The sequence below is a fragment of the Corvus brachyrhynchos genome, unplaced genomic scaffold, assembly GCF_000691975.1.
Source record: "Corvus brachyrhynchos isolate BGI_N302 unplaced genomic scaffold, ASM69197v1 scaffold15, whole genome shotgun sequence".
In the NCBI taxonomy this organism is placed as follows: Eukaryota; Metazoa; Chordata; class Aves; order Passeriformes; family Corvidae; genus Corvus; species Corvus brachyrhynchos.
This window is the reverse complement of record NW_008238349.1, coordinates 1,323,767-1,341,513: the sequence shown is the minus strand read 5'-3', so window position 1 is coordinate 1,341,513 and position 17,747 is coordinate 1,323,767. Positions and strand designations below refer to the sequence as shown.

General features: G+C 45.0%; 1 protein-coding gene across 1 annotated transcript in view; it reads left to right on the top strand.

Moving 5' to 3' along the window:
* Window positions 1-465: 465 nt before the first annotated feature.
* AUTS2 (autism susceptibility candidate 2) overlaps window positions 466-17,747 on the top strand; it is a gene marked incomplete at its 5' end in the record, with an annotated part of 567,626 nt that continues 550,344 nt past the window's right edge. The window contains one exon of the mRNA XM_017735278.1: window positions 466-684. Coding sequence (XP_017590767.1) covers window positions 466-684 — 219 coding nt within the window. The remainder of the gene's footprint in view (window positions 685-17,747) is intronic.

Genomic DNA, 17,747 nt, shown 5'->3' with positions numbered 1-17,747 from the left:
AATCTACTGCTTAAGTAAGGCTTGAGGGAAACGTGCCCTGAAGTCAATGGAGATTCATTGGCCGTAATTGGATTTAGGTCAGCTCGTGCCTTGGCTTCTCAAATACAAGGAATAATAAGAATAAATACTGAACAGTCAAGCATTGTTTAAATCAAAATAGATTGTTAATTTAAACATTATAAACAAATGCTATCTTCTAAATGTGTGCTCTCTTGATACATGAGATGTTTTTGAGAATTGAGGTTGACTGTATGAAGTCTCAAGGAGGATGTGTTTCCTTCCATGCACTCACTTCTTCCTGCCAATTTTATTTAGCATTTGCCTATCTTTTGATGAAGAGGACATCAGTGAAGAGTGGGTGTTTCCCTTTTCTGGTGACTGCAGCATTGCCCTGACAGTGCTTTGCTGGCCACCTGGAACCAAACCAGAGCTGTAGTTTAACCACTGTGTTTTTCTCCTCTTCTCCCTCTGCAGAAGGACGTAGCTCTGAAACCTCAGGAACGTGTGGAGAAGCGACAGAATCCTCTAGCCAAGAAGAAACGGGAAGCGCTTACCAATGGGCTGTCGTATCTTCCAAAAAAGAACAGACTCCACCACCACCAGTACAGCTCCGACCGGGAAAATGACCGAAACCTGTGCCAGCACCTTGGGAAAAAGAAGAAGTTACCAAAGGGCCTCAGACAGGTGGGAGACAAGTTTCCTGCAGCGGGGAGGGAGGGCTCTGCCCGTTGGCTCATGGTATGTAGAAGCTGATTTCTCATTTTGTGGCATCACTTATTTTATTACTTTTGCGGTTGTTTTGTTCTTGGGCTCTGGGGTGCCACTTGGTGCAGTGTCCTACCACTGGCAGAGGTGGACTGAGAGGGAGAGCAAGTGGTCTGTTGACGCTGATCTGATGAATAAATGTGTAAAGGTGGGAAGAGCTTTCCACAGGCTGGCTGTGAGACTGTCAGGGCGAGCAAATGTGGAGCATTTGGTGAGCAAACTTTGTCCTATAAAGATCTTCTTGTCTTCAGGCTTTGTACACAGAAGCAGAAGACCCCTCTCAACATCCAGGGTGAGGTGAGGCAATTGCAAGAAGGGCAGCTGTTAATCAAGGCAAAGCTCTAAAACTGATTAGAGTGCGAGGAGCTCATTTGTGGGGTGTCAGTGGTGCTGGTGTCTGCTCCCCTGGGTTACTCATCACCCACCCTAAGCAAGAACTTCTGCCTTCCCAACAGTGGTGGGAAATGAGCAGGGAACATCCAGGATTGCAAAGCTTGAGGCTGATGAAAACATTGGATTCATCTTCATGACTGAGCAGTGTTGTGCTCATTATGATTTTTAAAGATGAAAGTGTGACAAGTGTGATTTCTATGATGCTGGTAATAGTAAATAGTAGTAGTGACAAGGTCAGCTTTTGCCTGTATTTGAGTGATATTAATGACTCTTGAACCAAAATTTAAGTGTTCAGTGGGGATGGTTGATATTCATGGAATCAGTTTTCATCCTTGTTTACTGCAAGCCAAACACTGCTTTGCAGAGAAACTTGTAGAAAATAGTGAGAATTCACTGCTTCTCATTTTGTGAGTTCAGGGAGATGGAAGGAACATTGAGGATGACAAGTATGCTAACTTGTATTCAATTTCGATATGCAGAGTTAGAGAAGCTGGGAAGAAATAGGTTTTCATGATAATTTTGAAGCCTATATGTTAAGCTGTATATAGGAATAAAGTAAGAGATTATACAGTACTTCAGCAGAGCAAAGAAATTGTAAAATGCCTGTTCTACAGTACCAGCTGTTAAAGGTGTTACTTCTGATTTAATTCTACTTGGTATTTCAAAGGAAGGTGGGGAATACTCTTCAGGATAGTTGATGCAATGATTGCATTATCAGTAGATGTTGAAGGCTGCTGTGTTTCCTTGACTGTTTCCTGTGCTCAGCTGCGTGGTCTCTGTTCTCTTTTGGTCTGTCAGATGTGTCTGCTTTGGGCAGTAGAACGGACTGGACTGTTTGCACTGGGAACTCTCCTAGTGGGGCCTAATGTCAGGTGGAACGTTTCTGCCCAGAATTTAATCTGTGAAGGAAACTGGCCTCCCTGCTGATGGAGATTATTTGTGAGGTTGTGTTTTTGGGAATAAATATGCATTGGCTTGGAAGGTATTGAGTTGACAAATGTAATGGAAAATGCTTTTCCTTTGAGACAATAAATCTGAGTACTCTGCTTAATTCCTAAGGGATAAGACTGAGAGAAAAGAAAGTATCTTGCTCAATATAAATGTAATACATTTGGTGGGGATAGAGCTCCTCAGAAAAGAACATTTTAGACTCATGAACAGTGTAGGTGCTGACAAACCCATGCGGCTTTGGCACTTAACATGGAAAAAAGGTGTCATGGAAAAGACAACAAAGTTCTTTGGAAAGACATGCACACCACCTATAGAGAGAGTTTTGGGTAAGCATTTTCTGACCTCTTTCAAGACAAATGGTGAAGACCACAAACGGAGGAGATTGATAATTCTGAGGGTGTTTTTTTCTTGTCATGTTACACTTTTCCTCCTCAAGTGACTCTTGGCTGCACACCTTGGGTTGCTTTCCCCACCCAGGTCCATCCTTCTGAATTCCTGGGCTCCTGAAAGGGCAGTGGATTTGCTTGTCAACCTTGTCAGATGGCAGTGAGCCAGGCACTGGGCCCACTGTGGTTTGTGTGTGACACAGCAGGAGTGTCCGGAGCCACTCAGAGTTCAGGAGGCTTCTGCATGTATAGAGTGTCCTTGCTACATCAGGGCTTTGTATTTGATACATCAACAATTTATCCAGCCTCTCCTGTCTCTGGGGGAATCCTGAATTGTCACCTGTGATTACTGTAACTGGATGGCAGGATGCAATCTCAGAGCTGTCACTTGCATTCCCGTGCTCTCATAAGACCTTGGCTGCAGTCTGTCCTTGTTGGGAAATGTTTTACACCTGGAGATCTCGTTCATAGTTTTTCCAGTGGTTGACAGTCCTGTTGGATACGCTTTCCTGTGAAATCTGTTATCTGCTGGAAGTAACTCTCACTGCAGGATTTAGGGTATGAAGCTCCCTTGTCAAACAGATTTAGTTGAAATCAGCTATTGAAAGCATTGCTAATTAGTTTTCAGAGAAAATCCTTGCAGTATTCATGCAGGTATTTATCCAGCTCTGCTGAAATGCCTACAGGTTTATTGAAATCCAGAAAATGTGAAACTGTAGGTTAATTAAGGCTCATATTTTACTAGCGAGAAGACTTTTGAACTCTGCTTTGTGAGCTTTTATAAATGTACTTATTAAATGCCTCAAGGAAATTTTAGTTGGCGTTAAGCAAATATAAGACTCATCAGAATATTTCTCCAGCGTTTTAAATTTAATTTCCTTTACGTTAATTGGGGATGGCATGTTTTTATGTGCTTTCTGTAAAAATCATTTGGAAATCTTATAGTGAACATTTTTAAACTAGTAAAAGGGTGGCAAACATTTTTAAATGGGTTTTAATGAGATTTTATTCCTCGAGGTCTGAGCACAGTGGGGCATACCAGGAAACAATGAGCTTTCAGGGCAGAAGGAGGGTTGAGAGTATTTTGATAATGAAGGGGAAGGATTACTTCTCTTTGTTCAGTGGGTGTGTGATTTGCAAAGAGCAGAAGACATTGCCTTTTGCTACCTCCATTTCTTTCACTGTTTTCTTCATCTGCTGGGAGGTTCTTGCATCTTCTTGCAGAAGAGGATCATCTCTGGATATGCTTCTAAACCAGCAGTGTGTGTGTTGGGCAATGGGTGCCTTGGCTGGCTCGTGTGTGCACGAGAGCCAGCGGCTGCTGGGCTCTGCCTTCACCACCTGATTGCAGAGACGCTTCCAGAATATCAAATCTCAATCCCAGATACCGCAGAAGTGCGGGGAAGGAGACAAATGGTCATAAATAGGGGGTGGATGATAAATAGACAGAAGAAAACTCATGATGGAGAGATGAATTAGGAGGTAAATGTTAATGAGATAAAGGAAAAATGGGAAGAACAGCAGAAGAAGATACACTGCTGACTCTGGCAGTCCCCAGCTACAAGCATTATAAACCATTAGCTTTCACCTCGTAGTCCATTACATGAATCAATTAAAGGGGAGGGAGGGGAGTGTTGAAGCTGTTCCTTCTCAGAATTAAGTCCACGATCCCCTTGGCAGTCCCACCCTGAATCTATACATCCTAAATTTGAGACTGCTGAGCCCTTGGGTGGCTGATCTGGACAGCCGTCATCGTCCCCCGCCGTTGCCGTCCCTTGTCATCCTCACTTGAGAGCACTGTGTGGTTCCCTGTGTTGTGATTTAGTGCCAGCACACTCGTCCCCTGGTGCAGAGGTGCTCGTGTGCCTCAGAGCAGCAGAGCTGTGGTGCAGAGGGTGAAATCCCCGTGTGGCTGAGCCTTCCTGCAGTCAGGATGGCTGGCGCGGGCACTCAGAGCTGCCGGCCCACGGCAGTCCCGGGAGCGGGGCGGGAGGTGGTGTCAGCTCCCCGGGCTGCGGGGACACTGGGGGGGAGTGGAGCAGATGGGGTGGATTGTCACCGGCACTGCCATCCCGGGAGAGCTGACTGTGGTGACAAGCGATTTACAATGTGCTATTTACAGTTTGGTTTTGCAGGCTCTCAATGACATCCGAGTGCTCTTTAGCAACTGCTTTCATTACTACTTTTCTAAGAGCTGCTAATTGAAAATGAAATTGTGGGTGGGCTCTGGGAGTGCCATAGCAGCTACAAGTATTATACACAGCCACGGAGAACTGTTTCATTTCTTGGGCTCCCTACTGTAGCTCTGTGCAAGGGAAGAAATGGGGATATATTTGGGCAGTGTGAGGTCAGACACCTTGGAAATCCTGCCTACAGCATGCATCACCCAGAGTGAGTGATAAAGGCTTGAACCTCCTTGTACATTGCTGCTGGGATTTGGGATTCCTTTACTGGCAGCCAGTGGATTTCAGTGACTATAAAATTTCTGAAGATCAGGAAGGAACCTGGGCTGTGAAACTACCTCGTGCAGGGCAACAGAGGGGATTGGAAGCTGTGTGTGGGATTTTTGGGTTGGTTTTGCAATGCTGGAGGTCTGGCTTTGTATGAAGTGACAGGAAACATCACTACTGACTGGTAGAATGTGGGACAAAGTCACTCTGCCTTGAGAGTAGTACCAGCCAGGATCAGGTCAGCAGGGATATGGCCAGGCATTGGTGGAAACGGAGATAATGTTCCCATTCTTTCTGTAAAGGGAGAAGTTGCTTGGTTTGGGTTTTTTTTCAGATTCCAAATGCTAGTGCAACCACTTTGAAATGAGTGGATTTGCTGTTTGTGCTGCAGCCTACACAGTGTGGTTTGATTCTGTGCCAGTGTTGCCAAAAGTTTGAAGGCACCTACAACAAGTGTCACCAGCAGCAGGACTTGAAGGGGCCACTGGTTTAACGAAACTGTTGGTATTGTGTCACTCAAAGCACTGATGATTAGTCTAGCATATCAAACAACATTTAATTTGAAAAATAAACAATGAAATGATAAAAAAAATCGTAGTACAGCTCTGAAAGGGTAGAAAGATGCCATGTCTGGGTAACTGTGCTTTGAGGTTACATCACAGCATGAGTGGGTGTAGTAATACAGTGATGCTCGTGATAAAGGGAGATGGGTAGATCTGGGCTCTGAGAAGCCTTTCTAGGATAGAAAAGGGGAAAAGAGGTCTGTGGGGAAGGGGTGAAGGGATGGGGCTTTGCAGAGGAGGTGTAGGCTGGGCTGTGTGGGGTTTTTGAGGGGTAAATGTTACACATGGTGTGCATACAGAGGGGGATGCCTAGAGAGGGGGCAGGTTTTGTGAGTGAGCATCCTCTGTCTCTGCTAATGTCCAGCTCAGTTTATCCAGCCCACCATCGTGCTTGCAAATGCTGAGTGCTTCATGCTGGCCAGCTGGTAACTCCACCCTTGGCAGGGACCCTCACTTTATTTTCACGCACACGCAGTGTGTGGATTCCTGTCTGTGTGGGAGCATGTGCTGAAAGCTGGGCTGCCATTCAGTCCCTTTCTTGTTTGCCGTTTGGAAACTGACGTGGGTGACAAACAATGCTTGAATTACAAGCATTTTGTGATTCTCGACTGCTGTTTGCCTCTGATCAGAGGCCACAGAATCTCCAGCTGCACTTAACCCGCAGTCACCGTATCCAGTGCGTCATCTGTGAAGGCACCCAGCTGCTCAAAAGCATCCAAACAACTTCTGGGCCCTGATAATATATAATTGAGCTCAATGGGCACAGAAAAGATTGTTGTTCTCTGCAGAAAGGACTGAAAAATGATGTGTGTGGCTTCGTGCGCCTGTTGCTCCGCACTGCACGTCCCCCCTGGCTTCCCCGAGTTCCTGAATGGCACTTTGGATTCCAGGAGAGCACACACACAAAGCCAGGCTCGGGGAGTGCTGAGCGGGTCCCGGGACGCCGCTCTCGGCTGGGGCAGGGCTGTGCTCAGCCCGAACAAACACCTGCAGTCATTGATCAGCGCTCGGGGAGCTGCCACTCCATGGAGCGCTCGCCCGCAGTGACGTGCCACAGGCGTTCCCCCCTTATAATCACCAGTTTCACCTGCAATTTTTCAATAAGCTATTGAATTATACCTCTCTAAATGATACACTGCAAATCCAGCAGGTCCTAATTGCTAATGATGGTTCTGAAAGACTTTCATTTGACTGTAATTAGGTTTGCAAGCAATCAGCTGCCCTTATCAGGATGGAAACACATATAATGTAAAATACAGGCTGGTGGGAATGGAGTGTTTTCTTAAAAGGAGGAGGGAAGAGGAAGATGTTTTATTAGCAGAAGTTGTGACATATTTTAGCACCTTGAAAACATCGTGTGTGAAATTAATTCTGCTCAGTATTATACCATCTGGCAATGTTATTGTTCTGTATATATTGCCACGTAAAGTGTGCTTTTTTCGTCTGGGTATGAGCCTGTGTTTGAAATAGTAATCATGAGTCAAATTGATTACTAAGGATTTTACCTCTGCTAGATGGCTTAAAAAGACATTTTGGAAGTCCCAGGAACTCAAAATGGCTTCTCCGTGGAGAGCTTCCCTTGCAGGGCTGGTGAGGGTGCAAGAAAAGGGCCTTGTTTTTGCCATGCCCCTGTCCTGTGAATGAGTGTATGTGCCCAAAAGTAAGAGATACTCTACCCACATCTTGTTTACTGATGCTAAAGTAGAAAATGCCTGTATCTCAGCCTCAGAACCATTGTACTGGTGTGATGGTTTGATCCTGTCTGTGTGCTGCTGTGTGCACTGCCCAGCTCAGAGCCTGCTGTGCATTAGCAGCTTCAGCACCAGCGTAGGTACTGAGTCCCCAGCTGTAGATGCAGAACAGTATGAGCTTAAAACTTGGTTAGAGGCTGGTATTTGGCCACTCTGGATGATAGCAGCAGTTGGGCAGTGTGGATTGTCCCTTAACCAGGACTCAGGATGGCCATCAGCACCTGACATGGTGACCAGCGTGATTGTTGTGATACTTCTGGATGGTGGTGCTTGTACAGCCAAGGAGGAGCATGGAGGAACTCAGGTCATACTGGACACAGGAATAAGCAGTGGGATATTAATATCTCCCCCATCATTTCTCTGAAGCTGATGGTGTGAGCTGATCACCCCTGGGCTGTGCCAGAGGAGGGGTTTCTTTGCCTCCTGTGCTTGCGCCTGCCATTGCTGTTATGTTGAGTGTGATCAGGCTTGCAAGCAAATGAGCAATGTTGGCATGTTTTTATTTCTAATGCAAATACTGCCACTCTCTCTGCTCTGCCCTGCTGCATCTCACTTTGTCTTTTGGCTCCAGTTTGCTCTGAGATAGAGTTGCAGAGATGTCACCACGCTGTTACCTGACCAGGTAATGCTGTGGCGGAGGAAGCGCCCCTGTGTGCACCACCCACCCAGTGTGGCACGAACTCCCAGAAAATTCTAAACTGAAAAAAAGGAGATTAGAAACAGTCACTTTTGGGCCAACCTAATTATATTAATCAATTAGATATCTTGAGAATTCTAGTAAAAAAACCAAAAATTCTTTTGCACAGAGCAGCTATTGTCTCTCAGGGTTATCTTTATTCTTTTAATGTTGGCACCCTACTTTAATTGAAAACTTAAATGATTGTTAAACGTGCCAGTAAGTGAACCATATTTTAAATGTTCAATGCAATCAATTGCTGTCTTAAAAGTTTCCATGCGTGTTACCAGTAAGGAATTAAACAAAAAATTAATTTTGACTGAGTCTGCCTGGAGATAAATTAAATGCTAGCTTAAGTATTATAAGACAGTGTAATAAAGTGACCATTTTTAATTTAAAAAGGAAGTCATCCAGAACTTTTTAAAATATTTTTTTGTATTCTAGAAACAAATTTAGGCCAAGACTTCTAACCTACAGGTTTGCATACGGATTAATTGTAAGCACAGAAGTTCATCCTCAAATTTGATATGAAAAATTAGACTGCTGAACTTATGTTACTTGATTCTTGTTTTCTCCTCTACAAATGGAGTATTCACCAGGGCAGGAGGTGTGGGAATGACGGATTTTGCTGTGGCTGTAGCTCCCAGCAGCACAGGGGTGGGTTTGCAGCTTTGCTGTGGTGCAGGGCTGGTGGCAGGAGCAGGGGCTGCTGCAGGGGGGGCACAGGGAAGCTGTGGTGCCCCACTGCGAGTGCTGTGAGCTGGGACGAGCCACAGGAGCAGCAGAGCAGCCTCAGGAGCGCGTCAACCTCCCATGGATGCTTAAATTCTTGCTTAGGCTGTTGTACCCTTAGGTCCAGCTCCTGAGTGCCGTAACTCCACGGATTCAGGGCACAGACCTAGGCCATGGCTTTGAAAAATGTGTAGGGGTGCTTTTAAAGTGTCACTGAACAGCACTGAGAGAAGCCATTCCCTTCCCAAGGGCTGTGGAAGGCCCCCCTGTTGGGCCCTTCCAAGGGAAGCAGCAGTGCCTTGAATGGGGTAAGTGGGCTGTTCTTCTGTCTCTTGGTAGACTAAAGGCAGCACTCCTGCTTTTACAGCTGGCTCATTCCAGTCCCTCAGATGTGGAGGGAGGCTGTGACTGTCCTGGGCCTGAACAACTGCGTTTGGGGCTGGGATTTACCACAAGTGGGGAGCCGAGGGCAGGAGAATGGCAGCGTGGGTGAATGGCAGTGTGCAGTAAATCCCTGTGAAATTCCAGGACTCAGCTCACACAATTGCTTTCATGGTTTGCAGTGCTTTGGGGCCATTGTGGAGTTTTTGAGCTTTCCCTGGATTTAGCCTGGCTGGCTCTGGCCAGCCCCAGACACTGCCTGTGTCCCCAGAGGTAGCACGGTATAATTCTAAACCTTCTGCTGTTTATTTCATTTTGGCAAAAAATGACCTGGGTATAAAGCTTAGGAAAATTACTAATAATCTTCCTCAACCTGGAGGAAGTTGTTCTCTGCTTTGTGGGGTTTCACAAGTTGTAATGTTACAGTTTTATACAATCAAGACATCTTAATTTGTGCCCAGACCAGTGAAATGGAACAAACGTTCAAACCTAAGTCCCCCATTTCCTATGTTTAATGCTTTATAACAGTGTATGAGCTCTGTGCACTAGGAAGGCCTCCTCTGCTATTAGCAAAATGTGCCATAGGTGTATTTTTTTCTCTGAGCTTGCTGTACTCTTGGGTAATTCCAAGGGATATCTGGATTGGTTGTGCAGCCAGTTGAAGAACGCAGTGTAGCTATTACTGCGTAAGGCCACAACTCCTAAAACAGACAAAACAAACTTTTCCTTTCCTTCTGACCTTTCCCTGCAACAATTTTCGCTGTTCAATATTAAAATACAGTGAGGTTCTATGACCAAAAATGAAAGAGTTTCCCTTAAGAATTATTATTAAATTTGCTACAAGAATGCAAATATTTTTATAGAAGATTGACTGCAAAAGTTACCGTGGTTATGTGTTTCCAGTGCTGCTGGAAGTTTGTCTCTAATATCAGCAACACTGTACAGGCTGTGACAACATACCTACTCCTGATGTGTCTAAGTTCCCATTTTTTAATCCAGTGTAGGATCAGTTTCAGATTTATCCACCTGTATTGGATCAGCTATTGAAGACTACTGAAATGAGTCACTCTGTTGTGAATGGACTTTCTTGAAAAAAAAATAAACTTGTAGCAAAGCCCCCTGTACTCAGGAGAGTGCAGGAACCTGTTCCTGGCCATAGCTGCTTTCCTGGTGTCTGCCTTCTTCCGCTGCTGGGCTCTGTCAGCTGTCGTGACCTGCTTTCAAGAAAATGCAAATCTCCACTTTCTCTAATTAAAGAAGAATTTCTATTACAGTTTAATCACAATTCCTCCTAGCATGGGCAACACCAGAAGATTGTGCTCTCTGTAGGCCAGCAAAACAAAGGCATAGGAATAGAGTGTTAGTCTTTCTAGATCTGTCCGTGTGTGAACATCCTGAGACATCTCCGATCTATTTAAGGTAAAGTTTGACACAATATGACAGAGATGTAAACTAGTGCAGGAAGTTAAGCTTTCAACCCAAACCCTGCTGAGATCCCGCAAGAAATTGTGGGAGAAGGAAACAGGAAAATAATTGGCTTGCAGCCACAAGTTGATTTAGCTCATATAAAAAGCCATGGGCCATTCCAGTCTCTGACAGCAAAGACTGAGTCACTGACCTCAAAGTTCTCATGTCCTGTGTGCCCATTCCCAGGTGGTGGAGTTACAAATGGTTGTAAAGGACCTGTGGGCTTAAGAAAGAAGAATTGAGTTCCCTCTCATGCAACTCTTTTCTGCATGAACAGAGAAACAAGAGAGAAAACCCCAAGTTTGCCCATAAAATGCTGTCAGGTCTAAGCCCAGCTTGCCCTGCTAAACCCTGTCCCCAGGCTCGTCCTTAAATGAATAAAAATAATACACCTAAGAATGGCTATAGAACTGGAAGCTGATGTTTGATACCCTTCCTTGATATTTCAGGTTGGCTTTTTCTAAATACGTTAATAAAAATATTTCTATCAGAAAGCAGGTGGATTTTATCCTAGCTGTCGAAAGCAGCAGGTATTTGGTGTATGAACTTTCTCCATGGTACTTGTATTTTTGCCAACCATGCTCATCATTTCCTTCTGAACAGGTTTTATTCTGATCTGCTTGAACAAAAAAATCTCCTACTTTTATAAATGAAATAAAAATCGAGTGCCCAAAGCATGCAAAGGATTCATAAAAATGGAAATTCTGTTAAAATCACTAATCAATCTGTTTAATGTTTTATGGTGTCCCCTCCCCCCAACACATGTTCTTTTCTTGTAAAGCACCTTATTGCTTCCTGCTTGTTTACCAGCTTTTAGCAAGTCAAGCAGCATTCAAATTGCTTTGATGTTAATTATATAACCTGCTCAACAGGGCTTGCTAGGTGAAGGAAAATAGCTCCTACGTTTAAGAAAATAAATTAATATCCACACAAGTGTTCTGTGCTTTGGTTCTGAAGAAGGAAACGACAGGATACTGATGACTTAGTGTTGTGTTGTCAAATAAAAGCTATATTTGGGTGGCATGATGCTCTCAGTTTGCAAGATTTGATATTGGTTGTCTTCACTTCTCTTGATGACACAGAGCGATGTGCTGAGGATTGATCCCGCTAACAGGAAAAGGAGTGAGTTTCAATAGCTCTTGAGCCAAAGTAAAAGATTCAAGAAGCAGGAATTCTGCCTTAGCCCACAGAAGCTGTTACTATTGAATCCTTTGGATGCTGGGTTATCCCAGCTGCTCCATTGGTCCTGCTCTGGACCCTGGCCCAGCCCGAGCTGCGCTTACTCAATTCAGTTCAGGCGCTGTTGTATTAACATTTGAGCTGTAGCTCAGGCTGAGGATTTCCAAAAAATACTCTTAGAGTGTAGAAAAGCCTCGAGCAGTCTCTGCATGGAAGTGCTACGTGCTCAGTCAGTGCCCAGAGCTGACCTCCACAAAGGGCACGGCCGTGGTGCCAGGCTGGAGCTGCACCGGGACCTGGCATGGGTTCTGCAAGTCCCAGCCCCGCTTCCCCGTGTTCATCCTGCATAGAAATGGTGTTTAATCAAAAAGAACTTGTCTACCAATTCCTAATCAAGGCAGAAAGGTTTAATTGGAGAATTTGCGCAGAGTTTGGAGATCTCCACATGAAAGGCCATACCTGTGTGATGAATGAATATTAATAATTTCTAATGCAAAGCGCTGGAGCCATTGCAGCTGACTGGATTTGTGTGGAATGACTGGAGAGCAGCTCCCAGGAAGCAATGCAAGCCTTTAGCTTATTAATGGCATTGTCTTTATAAATTAGTAACAGTACAGGGAGGGAGGCTGGATTGTGTATCATTACAAAATGCTTTGGAAACATCTGAAGTCAGATTTGTGGTCTGATTCTTCCTGTAAGAACTGCAGTGTTTTCCATGATGGAAAGAGTTTATTTGCAGTACTAAGGCTTGTGCTTCCGATGTTTTACATGAACCTGGGCTTTAATATGCAATAAATACTGAAAATGATCCCTTCAAACTTTATTCATTATCATAATGATATATTTTCATATAATCATTACTAGTGGGCTATTACTGGTCTAAAGCCAGTACCAGAGGGTGTGTTGTTTCCAGAAGGAGTGAGTGTCAGGAGATTTTTGTTCTATTTTAGAGTGATCATAAAGCCTTTCGAGGAGTGGAGCTGTATGAGACTGTAACATCACTTAAGGGGAAAGAGATCTTACCTATCAATAGCAATGCAAGGCTTGTAATTTTAAGTCTTTCTAATTTAAATCATGAAAATCTGTTTTTCATGAATAATTCAGAACTCTGATTTAGTAGAATTATTTCCAGCCCATGTATATTAAGCAGCCAACCTGCTATGCCAGTTCTGTTTTCAGACACTGTTGATGGGGGGTTTCTCTTTCCTGCAGAAATGATCATCTTTGTCTGTTAGAAAATAAAGCTGCTGTGGTATTTTGTTCTTTTGATTGCACGAGGATTTTGCTTTAAACCTCGCAGGCAAAAATTCAAGCTGAAGAAAAATAAACCCCTTACTACAGGAGCTCCTAGAATTAAATTTGGAGAGAGTAAACCTTGTACTATATCCATTAGGAAAATGGCAGTATTCTTCCATTTCCTGATGTTATTCAATTACTTACCCCGCTTCCTGCTTTTAGCGTAAACTGTATATTTTAGCTCATGACCTTTGACAGCAAATTGATTCCAAAGTGGAGATGCAATGAAAGTGGGGTTTTTTAAAGACTCTTCAAAAACATGGGTGTTAGGAAATTTGAGGGTTTGTTTTGTTGTTTGTTTGGGGGTTTTTTTAATAAACCTCACTGTGGATTTTGTATAATAATGCATTTTGCTTGGAAAAAAGGAAATTGAAATTAATGTCCTTCCTCCTTTGCCCTGGAGAAAGCACAGCCTGCATAGCTGCTCTTGTTAGTGCTTGCCTGCTGAAATTAGCATTGCATATTTTTGTTAATACCAATAAAAGTGGAGTTTGTTTAATTTAGAATCAAACCCTTGTTTGGATTGGATTAGCACTTTAAGAAAAATATTTAACTTGTAAAGTGATGCAACACAGGTCGATCTAATCTTTAGCTCCTCCAAGACTGTAGCTCATTTACAAGCTTTAGATCCTTCTATTTCCCTTACACTTGTGAATAGTGTTAACATTAAAAAACCCCAAACCGGTGTATTCATCTGAAGCTTTCCAACACAGGTACCCCAAAACATCCAGGAACCATCAGTAATGAGGTCAATGCAGTCCGGCCATGCCCAGTTCCCTGATCCTGATGGAACTTCTCACACATGATGTTCCCTCACCTTTTCTATTAACTGTTGAATGAGAGTTTAGTAGTTTTTGGCTTTTTTTGACCAGAATGCTGTCGTGTCACTGTTCCTCCCAAATGCATAATTACTACTAATCCTGCATCTCTATAGAGTAATGACATCTTGAGGGGAGTAAGAGCCCTTTGTTATGTTTAGAACTTGAATTTAAGACAAAAATCAGGAGATGTCTTATATTTGATGTAAAGCAGTGGAGGCCCCTTTTCTTTTCCTGCAGGAGCAGCCTGCCCCTTGCCTCCACTGTGGTGTTGTCTGCTTGCACTGGAAACAAACTCCTTTTCTACAAGGAGTTGCTGCATTTCAGGTCTGCACACAGGGCTGAGTTGTGTCCTGGTGCCTCTTGGGCCCGTGCTAGGAGAGAGCCTGGCTTTTCTGCATATCCATGTGTCTTAAGCTGGTACCAGAGCTTTGCTGCTTCGCATTGTGTTGTTTTGCAGGCTGTTCCAAGATAACACTGAATTCTTTCTTGTTCTGGCTGCAGCAATGCCAAGTGTTTGTTGAACATCTGTCAGTGTGTTCAGATTATTAACCTAACTTCTGCTCGTTATGTTAATGAAAACATTTGAGCTTCATAACAAGCCTGTGTAACAGTTCCTCACGCTACCAGTCCCACTGATCCCCAGCTGAGTGGCTGACACAGTCCAAGCCCACCTAGCAGAGCGTTGGCACTTCCTCCTTCAGAAGTGTTGCTGCACTCTGTGCTGCCCAGCCTGCAGGGTGGCACCGCTTACTGCTCATATTTAATCTTCAGGCTCTAAAGCAGCATCGTATTTCGGGGCAGACTAGAATATAAGGGAAATGGACAGCAGAAATTCCAGCTTTGGCATCTGCACTCAGCTGGGTGTGGCCTGTCCCCCTCGCTGTGATTCCATGCTGGCTCTCACGTGCCGTGCCAGCCGAGGAGCATTGAGGAGCATGGGCAACACGAAGCTGAGGAGGTCAGAACCCAGCAGTGCTCTGCTCAGGTCTGCATGGAGGCAGGTCCCTTCAGTCCAGAGGCTGTGGGATCTGCATCCTTGGACACTTCCACCTCTCCCCTGAGCAGCCGGATCTCTCCTGAATAAGCCTTGTTTGGAGTGGGGCTTGAATGAGGTCACCCCCGAGGGCCCCTCCAACCCAAAGTGTTGTGTCACACTGAGCGAGTAATTTCTGGGAACAGAAACTGCCATCCATTGCAGTTCTTTGGGGTCTGCTCCAGGGCTGTTACTGTAACACGGATAACAAGCACTGCTGAGGCCAGCTGAGGGAATGGTCCTGCAGCTGGGTCTCCAAAGGCCCTTGGATTTTTGTTAGCACACAGCTTTGGAAGTTGAATTAGGGACTGATCTCCTTTTTGGACTGCATGTAGTCTGCTGGGCAGCAAATTGCACTCAGAGTCACTCTTCCAAATCCTATAATCTTTTACTACAGATACTATTAATGAAAGTATTAATTACTCTGTTCTGGAATTAGGATTTTGTAATGAAACCTCAAACAGAAAACTCAAGCCAGGTTGGCCAAATGTCATGGAACACTCAAACCTGAGCTGCGAGTAAAATAAAAGTCTGAGTTGCTTTAAGGTTTACGGTTATAAGAATGTAAAACTTTTCAGCTTGTCCAAGTTTTGACAGAAAACCTTGTAGTATTTGGCAGGCCTGGCTGGGTTTCCTTAAGTGTGAAATGCAAGATAAAACCAGCGACTCGGAGCCAAGCACAATGAAACGAAAAGGTTCTCCTGAAACAAAGAGAACTGGAGGTGCATGCATTTTTCTGCCAGCTCTCCTCCAGCTCCTTGCCCGGTTCTGTGGCTGGGGCATCCCGAGCACGGCGTGGGGGTGCTGTGAGAGAAGGGGCACTGGAAGGAGCTCTGTGACACAGCTTTGGGGAGCTGGGGGGTTGTGCCAGAGGAGGGTTCAGCCCATGGAGTTCCTGTTGAGCTCTGGAGGGAGCAGGGAGGGCCAGGAACTGCTGCAGGCACTCCCGCGGCCGTGCGGTGCACAGGGCAGTGCCAGCGTAGGAGCTGCAGCAAAAAGCTGTTCGAATACATTTCCAATGTTTGACTTGGATTGGAGGGGAAAGGCAATTTTCTCCCTGTCCTTCCTTTCACCCTTGAACTGGGAGTTCTACACCTGTTAGGACGAAATTAAGAACCTTTTTTTCGTTTTCTATCCAGAAAGGCTTTTTAGGAAGAAGGAGTGGTTGTTAAAGTACTTGAGAAGATTTTGCTGATAGCAGATAGATTTGTGTTTGCATATGTGGGGAGTGGGGGCAGTAAGCCCTTTTGACATTTCTGTCCATCCAGCACACTACACAATTCTGATTATTTAAGAGAACTGGAGGTGCATGCATTTTTCTGCCAGCTCTCCTCCAGCTCCTTGCCCGGTTCTGTGGCTGGGGCATCCCGAGCACGGCGTGGGGGTGCTGTGAGAGAAGGGGCACTGGAAGCAGCTCTGTGACACAGCTTTGGGGAGCTGGGGGGTTGTGCCAGAGGAGGGTTCAGCCCATGGAGTTCCTGTTGAGCTCTGGAGGGAGCAGGGAGGGCCAGGAACTGCTACAGGCACTCCCGCGGCCGTGCGGTGCACAGGGCAGTGCCAGCGTAGGAGCTGCAGCAAAAAGCTGTTCGAATACATTTCCAATGTTTGACTTGGATTGGAGGGGAAAGGCAATTTTCTCCCTGTCCTTCCTTTCACCCTTGAACTGGGACTTTACAGCCTGTTAGGAGAAATTAAGAACCTTTTTTTCGTTTTCTATCCAGAAAGGCTTTTTAGGAAGAAGGAGTGGTTGTTAAAGTACTTGAGAAGATTTTGCTGATAGCAGATAGATTTGTGTTTGCATATGTGGGGAGTGGGGGCAGTAAGCCCTTTTGACATTTCTGTCCATCCAGCACACTACACAATTCTGATTATTTACAATATTTTTAATGTTTGATTTACTTCAATGCTTAGGAGATTCAATTTTAAGTACTACTTTGACTTCCTTCTTTTTGTTTAATGTCCTGATTGAAGTTTTGTGCTAATAGGGATGGGTTTAGGTCAGAAAGAGATAAAAACCAAATACATAGGATGTAAATAATATATATATTTATATATGTATAAAATAGATAAAAGAGCCTTTTTATCTATGATTGGAAGAATTTAATTTTTATTTTTAGGCAAGACTTTGTAACTGTTGTGGAAATTGTTTCTAGCTCTTTTACATCAACACGAAACATGCTCATGCTTATGACAGAATTTTCCCAGGGTGTCCGTGGGCTTGTGGAGCAGGGAGGAGTACAGGTTTCCCACCAGTAACTGTGCTGGGGCAATTAGGGCCCTTGGCATTAACTCCCTGAGTACAATGAGGCGCAGCCAATTTTCTCCACCACCAGGTGACCTCCGCTGAAACATTCTGTGGTGACTTCTGTAGTTGAAAACAGTCCTCCCCCATCCTTTGCCTTTCCTGCTCACCGAATATCCTGAGCTGGAAGGGACCTGCAGGAATCACCGAGTCCCACTCCTGGCCCTGCACAGACACCCAAACAATCCCAGCCTGGGCACCCCTGGGAGCTCCTGGAGCTCTGGCAGCCTCGGGGCCGTGCCCATTCCCTGGGGAGCCTGGGCAGTGCCCAGCACCCTCTGGGGGAAGAACCTTTCCCTGAGATCCAACCTCCCTGGCCCAGCTCCAGCCGTTCCCTGGGTCCTGTCCCTGTCACAGGGAGCAGAGATCAGAGCTGTCCCTCAGGAGAAGCTGCAGACCCCAGTGAGCTCTTCCCTCAGTCTCCTCCAGGCTGAACAGACCAAATGCCCTCAGTCACTGGCTCCTTGTGTGGCCCCTCCAGACCTTTCACCATTTTCATGGCCGCTCTGTGTAACCTGCTCCTCTTTCCCACTCCCTTCTCCTTATTTAACACAAATATATTGTGCATAGAATGGTAGAATCCCAGACTGGTTTGGGTTGG